The sequence below is a fragment of the Antrostomus carolinensis genome, unplaced genomic scaffold (assembly GCF_000700745.2).
Source record: "Antrostomus carolinensis isolate BGI_N321 unplaced genomic scaffold, ASM70074v2 scaffold39557, whole genome shotgun sequence".
NCBI lineage: Eukaryota > Metazoa > Chordata > Aves > Caprimulgiformes > Caprimulgidae > Antrostomus > Antrostomus carolinensis.
The window spans coordinates 77-7928 of NW_010326015.1; the positions used below are offsets into that span (position 1 = coordinate 77).

Here is a 7852-nt window from a genome sequence, read left to right on the forward strand (position 1 = left end):
TACTTTAAAGAAAGAGACACAGGTTATTAAGGACATGCATTTCTGCAGAAATCTTGTGAGAATAAATAAATAAATATGTCAGGAATAATTTTTTCCCCTGAAGCTTCAAATTGAGCTTCTGTTTTCAGGAAGTACACATATATTTGTCAATATTAATGACCATTTTTATGGGGTTTTTTCTGAGCTTCCAGAGAATATGATGCTATACATGTAACAAGAGTAATTACTTTCTCACAAGGAACTTTATACCTTATCATTAGAAGATTGATTTCACACATGTGTTTCCAGACTAGAAATTCTGTTTCATCTTCTACAGTAAAAATTAGGACAACAATTTTTAATTTATATTCTGTTATTTCTTTTAAATGATGTATATTAATTAAAAATGTTATAAATCAGTTGAGTATTTATATTTAAAAATATATATATATGTGGAAGTGGCAAATATATGGCTCTATTTCATATCTTTTTAAAAATATTTAACAGGTATTAGTACTACTTCAATACTTGTCATCTGTGTCCAGGCTTCTGAAATCATGTTTATTGGTGGACTCTCAGCTTGTAATCCAGGATGAACTGTTGAAACCCCTCTTGGAAAATACCTTCATGATTCTTGACATTCGCTGCAAAGATGGGTTAGGTAATGAAGTCCTTTGTTTCCAGTATAGCCAGACAAGAGACAGGTCTTCATTTACATACCATCTTCATTTAGATTGACAGTTGTTGTCAGGCTTAGCTATCCAGGTTTGTGCATGTATGTAAATGGTTTGATTTTTTTTTTCTGTATTATCTTTGCAGATACCGAGTTAACATCTGTACTTCATGAAACATGGGTAGACTTTTTCAACCTTCTAGCTACATTGTTGTGGAAGACTGGCCAAATATCTTTTCCATCTGTGACAGCAGCCCTTGCAAATCGTTGTACAGCAGTAATTGGTAATAACTCTTCCTAGATGGGTTTTAACCTAACAACTAATAAAATAAATAAACAAATAGAAAAGAGGAGCATTCCTGTTCAGATGCTATTGAGTAATTACCAATTCATATCCAAAATGAAAACCAAGTATGTCAATAGCTTGACTGACTTTTTCCCTTAATTGGATTTTTATAACTCTTTTGTATCGTCAGATTAACTTTTGACCTGCCAGAGAAATTCACAAGTTTTGTTTGCATATATGGGTTAGTGATTCTAGTTGTAAACCTTAATCAAATATGGAACCTTTTAGTAGAGCCTGAAATGATTCATTAGAGCTTTTTTTTTTTTTCCTTTTTTTAATATCTTGCATAAAAAGAAAGCAAAGTTTTGAGGGGAAATAAGAGATATAGCAATTCAAGATTATTATACAGGGTTTTGTTTGTTTTTTAAATCATTGTCTCATTAGTTACTTGGCTATTCAGCAACCTTGGTCACCGAGATTGTCTGACAAGTTTCCATACTGAAGTATGAGCATAGTCAATTCAAGCTTGTGATTTCAGCCAGTTGCATATTAAGTGATCTGATGAATCCAAATCCAATTGCCCATAAAGCAGCTAATGGATACTGTTGGTATTATAATGTAAGCTGTTGAATAAAGTGAGGAGAGTTAATAAAATTATCAAACAAATGAGTGATATAGCAAATGGAAGTAGTTTTTTGTGTTTTATAGTAAAATTATTACAGAGCAGTTTATTCATTGTGGTGGTTTCACTTGACTAGCAGCCAGACACAGCTGCTTGCTCACTCTCCCTGCCCCCAGGAAATAGGGGAGAGAATTGGAAAGAGAAGGGTAAGGAGACTCGTGGGTTGAGATAAAAACAATTTAATAATTGAAATAAAATAAAACTTAAAATAATAACAATAATAGTAATAATAGAATATGCAAATGAGTGATGCACAATGCAGTTGCTCACCACCTGCTAACTGATGGCCCAACCTGTCCCCAGCTAGTGATCCTGGAGCAGAGACAGTCCTGAAACTGCATTCCCAGAAAAGCAAGCCCAAGTTATCCCTGAGAGAATCCACTGCTTTCTGGTCAATCCTCATTAATTACTAAATATGATGTTCTATGATATGGACTATCTCATTAGCATATCCAAATGCCAATTTTGGATTATTTTGCTAATTACTATGCTCCCTCCTCCTCCTCCTCCTCCTCCTCCTGTCCCCTGCCCCGCCTCAGTCCTTTGCAATTTCAGACTAGTAAAACATGAAGTCCCTGGACTTCCAGCAACAACTAAAAACATTAATGTGTTATCAGCATTCTTCTTATAACAAATACCATACTGAAACCAGAGCACAGCACTATTCCAGCTCCTAAGAAGAAAATTAACTCTATCCTAGCGAAACCAGGACATTATTAATTCAAACCTATATAACTCAAGCTTTTCTTATTAAAGACTTATCAGATATATAGAATTTGTAGAATTCCTTGTGCAGTGCACAGGTATTACTGCTTCTTGGCTCACACACTTTCTTTTATAAGTCTCTCTGAGTTCTGAAACACTTGAGCTTTTTTCAGAATGAAATATAAAAAATTTTTCTGTTTAACCTTTCAGATACTATTTGTGATTGTATTCATCTGTCAACCACATATCCGACTTTATATATGGCTAGTTTACAGTTCTTCTCTGTCCTTTTGAATGAGGAAGGAAGAAGACACCTCCAAGATAAACACAGTATATATCAGAATCCAACTATTAGCTTTCTTCTGGATCACGTTGAAGGATGCCAGGCATCAGTAACTCATCTTACTGCATTAATTATTCAGGTATTTAAAATTTGATGCTATGATTGCAGGATATATTTTTGCATTTTTGTATTTTGTTAAAAAGGAATGTAGTTACCTAATGAAAAATCAATTTTTTCCAGTTATTAACCGAGACATCTTTAATTTGAGAATCTATTACACTTATTTTTGAAGTTCATGTAATAAGATGGAACAATTGCAAAGAAACAGCTTCTCGGAAGTGCCTTGGAAGGCAATTATGCTGCAACAGCATGGTATGAAATCTTATGTGAAGAAGGTGATACATAGATAATGTTTGGCCAGATACTGATAATGCTTTTTTTCTTGCTTGTCCAAGCATATAATGAGATTTTTAAAGTTCAAGACATAGTTATTCCCATTGTAAATGACAGCATTGTTGTTCTTAATAAGCTGTATTTGTAGAAATTGTGAACCAAAATGAAGAATTAAGCGTGTTGTAAGGTGTTGTAAGTCACATTCCTCTATTTTTGTACAAGTGTACATAGCTGATTACCAATCTTTGCCAGTAAAAAATGATGATTCTTATCATGACAGCAGAAGTCGTCTATACAATGAAGAGTTAACTGCAGCCAAGCCAATTAACATTAACATAACATTAGATATTATGACATAGTTTGAGTATTGTAAGAGATACCATCTTTTAACTTTATCTTTCAGAGCTGTAGATGGACAGTTCAGAGCTGTAGATGGCCATTGCGTTTTCTTCATAAAAGAGCTCAAAAGATAACCTATGTTCTCTGGGGCTTTATAATACATGAAATGGATACAGCTACTCTGATCCCCAAAAAAAGATAACAGAAATAGGAAAGAAACAGATTCATTTTTAGAGTAAATTACATATATTTATTTGCACTTTTCCACCCTGCCCCATGGTGGTCATTGAGACGCAGTTGAAAGAGGAGCCCATAGGATGTAAAGTCAGCTATTAAAATAAAAAATAAAATAAAATTTTAAAATAACGAAACAAACAAACAAAAAACCCAAAGCAACCCAAATTATTTAAATTTGATCTTTCTTTCTTAAAGAGAAGCACTCAAATAATTGACTAACAGAAAAGGCTGTGAGAAAGAATTTTTCAATCAGTCATCTTCATTAATCATCCTAATTACATAAAATCTACGGATAGATTTACCATAATTTTCGTGTTCCCTATGATTGACATAAACTGCAATTCTTGAATACGGCGTAAGGAAAAAAATGCATAAAGCAACATGCTTCAAGAAAGAATGAAATTTTGCTACTTTTTAAGATAAAAATTAGAAAATAATAAGATGAAATTAAAACTATTTAAAGATAGATACAGATATAGAACAACTCACTTGAATTATTTAGTCAGTTCTAATCAGCCACATAATACTTAATTAAAGGAAAATACCCAAGAGATTGACAGGGAAATATGGTTTTTAATGATTAAAATATTCCTAAGTACTAACAAAAAATAAAAACAGCTAGCAATTTAATAGGGCAAAAGCCTGTGAATGGATAAATTACAAAATCTACAATTTAGGTTATGCAGGATTGAAGAAACTCAATGTTTTGTGTTTCCCTGGCTTGTGTAAATTAGCATCAAGTTTAATCCTTTTATATTTTTGACTACTTGGACACCTACATTCTTTACTGATAGGTGGTGGTTTGTTTTCCAATTAGAGAAAAAAAAGCTACTTAGAGCATTCTTATGTTGCTGATAGCTTTGAGATTTCACTTGGGATCTAATAAAACCAGTTGCAGTCTAAATGTGAAATGTTTTTTGTTAGCTATAAATGCAGAACCTAGTCCATGCTTTGTTTCTTTAATTTAGTGTCAATTGCCTTTATCAATGAGATTTTTTTTTGTCAATTTATTAACCTACTAGTCTTCATCCCTTGACCTTTTCAGTCCTGGTTAAACTGAACACTTCAATAAATGGTAATCCTAGAGCATACATAGATATATTATTGCATATTAAAATTTGAAAAAAATTGTTAGGCAATTGCTAGCTAGAAGATCAAAGCCAATGAAAGGTGATATATGTGATGCAGAGGTGTAAAATCTATGAGTTCCTATGGCTAGGGACTCATGAGATTTCTTTCTGAAGTATTAAGTTTTTCTTAAGATGCTATATTGTTTACTAATTTTAAAATATGTTTTTCTTTCTATTATGATCCAGCCACAGTTCTTAATTTACTATATTCTTCTGATTACAATGCATACCATTTTCCTTATATTGGATGTCAATATTGGAATGATATTTTAGGGAAAATTGCTAGATGGACAAAATTCTCTAGTGGATAATATACAAAGCATGAATAGCTCCTCATCTTTCAACTGTCTTGTTATATGACTACAAATAAATGTTCCTTTGAAAGCACAGAGATTATGTTTATGTTTAGAAATATGGTGGTGCTCACAAAGGCCTCGCAAAAATAAGACAAACTAGCATTTTTCTCTGGTTGAAACAGTATCTAAAAAAGTTATCCATGTCTCAATGATATCTTTATTCTAAAGGATTTCACTGATACTTAATATCTCTTCTGCATCATTATGTTGAAGGAAAGTGAGATTGCACTAAAGGCATGTCAGTGAATTGTTTGTGATAGCAAGCCTGTATATTAAGAAAGGTCTGGAATGCCGGGGCTAGGAATCTAGGCTTTAGGAAGGCAGAATGTTAAGAAAACAGTAAGAGGAGTGGGCTTAGGAGCAAAAAAAAAAAAAAAAAAAAATCTTAAAAAAACCACATTATTTTAATTAGAAAAAAAAATTGAAACATTTCAATGCAGGTAGACTATAAACATGAATACACATTGGTAGAACTCTGGATAGGAATATAGTGATGAATCATCCAAATGAAAATATATACTGTGACAACATATTTGTAGATATGAATACTACTTTTAATATGGTCACTTTTTCATTTTAGTAATGAAATTGCATTATTTGTAGGTCTGTGAAAGAAAGTCTTCAAAGGATGGGCTGAAAGAAGTTGCTACAAATGCACTGCTGTCTCTGTTAGCTGTCAGTAAAAAGGCCCAGAAATGTGCTTTAGAAGGTGAGTATTTCAAAATGTATGTTAAATGCTTTATAAATCAAATGCTTGCAGGGATTTTACATATGTTTTTAAATCTCAATGTTTTTGGTCAAAACAAATGACCTAGTTTTCAGTGGCATTTTTTGCAGATTTTTTAGAGAAGGTTTATTAATAGTTAAAGCTTCAGCTACAGATAAAGTATTATGTTGTAGCCAGTCTAAAAACTTGTGGTGAAATCACAGCTCTTTGTTAGAGTGAGAAGAGACCTGTCAGCTTTTACTGCTGATGTATATTCATCCATTTGAAACTGGACGTTTTGCAATGGCAGTATCTTCCATTTCTTGTTTCACACTATGCCAGTACAGGTTTGTAGGTGAAAGTATGCTGTGTGTTTTCAGTTGTCACTATACTTAGACAAGAGGATACTTCTTTTTCTCAGCTTTGTTCTTCTGTGCCTTTGGTTTTTTTCTTCCCATTTTACAGTTTAAGCAGGACCTTCTCCCCTTGCAATGCAAGATCTTTCATGCCTAAGCTTTTTACTCTAAATAGTAAAACAAAAGTAAAAAACTAATCAAAGGCTTTTTGTGCCCACTAGAACATAGGGGGGACTGGTTAGTTTTCTCATTTCTCATATATCATGCATTTAATACCTGCTAATCAGCCAAAGTGCACTTTGTCTTGGGTGCTTTCTCATTGCTTGCATCTCTCTGTTAGTTTGTTCAGTCCTTTAAACCTACACCACACTGAAACAGATAACGTAGGCATATCTGCACAATGCCTGATCCTAATGGTGGCAGAAAACTCCGAACTTCAAATCCTATGCTATATACCTACTTTTTGCTGTTTCCCAGTGCACTGGTGTTCTGCTCAGCCCTTGCTTCGGTCAAGGTGGTTCTTCTGTTGATGACCCACTAGATTATCTAAGACCTGACTTCCTGTGAAGGCACTACCAGTGGCATGGAGTGCATCAGGTTCTATGCTAGAGCAGCCTTTGTCATCTTTGCTGTGATGCAATGCAAATCTTAGAGAAGAAGAAGAGGAGTTCTGGGGTTCAGATCAATCTCATGAAGATATCTGTAGCTCTAACATCACCTGTTCAGCTCTTAAGGACTACTTTTTAAGATACAAATGCAAAGTCATGCACCTGGAAAGGAATAATCCCTTACAGCGGTACAGGCTGACTGGGGAGCTGAAAAGGACCTTGAGGTCTTGGTACACAGGAAGCTGAATGTGAGAAGGCAAAGAGCATCCTGGGCTGTATTAACAGCAACACAGCCAGCAGATTGAGGGAAAAGGATTATCTTTCCTCTGCTTAGCACTTGCTTGACCAAATCTGGAATAATGCATCCAGTTTTGGCCTAGTACAAGAAAGACATCAACAAACTGGAGCAAGTTCAGCAGAGGGCCACCAAAGTGGTTGTGTCCATCTGTCCTTAGAGGAGAGGCTGAGGGAACTAGCTTTGTTCAACCTGGAAGGACCTAATAACAGCCTTCTCATACCTATGAGGTTTTGAAGAAGATGGAGCAAGGTTTTCACAGCAGTGCGTAGTGTAGAAGGATGAGAGAGAGTGGACATCAATTGAAACATGAGGGTCAGACTGGCCATAAATAAACATTTCCCCTTTGAAGGCAGTTAAGCTGTAGATCAGGTTGGCTAGACATACTGTGCAGTCTCTGTCTTTGGACATTTTCAAGACCCATCTGGATAAGGCTGCAGGTAAACCTTGCCTGATCTTATAACTCACTCTGCTTTGAGCAGGAGGTTGGACTGTATAACCTCTGGAGGCCATCTCTTCCAACTTGAATTATCCTATGAGCCTACAATCTTATAATAAATTAAAGACTCTAGATACCAAGGAAAGATCCTAACTCAACATTTTGCACTTTGAGTCACCTGAACATTTGCTTTCCTTTGTCTAACCTCAGATGCAGCACATCTGCAGCTGTTAGGGAAGAGTTGGATATGATAAATGCACACCCTAACCTCTTGAAGCTTCAGGCTTCTAGGCAGCATCATCAAAGATATCCTGAAGAGTTATGAGTTGCTATCCTCGTCCTCTCGAATCATCCTTCCCTCTCCATCTTACATCTGTCCTTTCGG

The 7852-nt window shown here is 34.9% G+C and overlaps 1 protein-coding gene across 1 annotated transcript in view; it reads left to right on the forward strand.

Moving 5' to 3' along the window:
* Window positions 1-472: 472 nt before the first annotated feature.
* The window catches only part of LOC104527663 (rotatin-like), a gene marked incomplete at its 3' end in the record, with an annotated part of 17879 nt that continues 10499 nt past the window's right edge, over window positions 473-7852 (forward strand). Inside the window, exons 1-4 of the mRNA XM_010171448.1 lie at window positions 473-640; window positions 799-936; window positions 2536-2747; window positions 5667-5772. Coding sequence (XP_010169750.1) covers window positions 607-640; window positions 799-936; window positions 2536-2747; window positions 5667-5772 — 490 coding nt within the window. The remainder of the gene's footprint in view (window positions 641-798; window positions 937-2535; window positions 2748-5666; window positions 5773-7852) is intronic.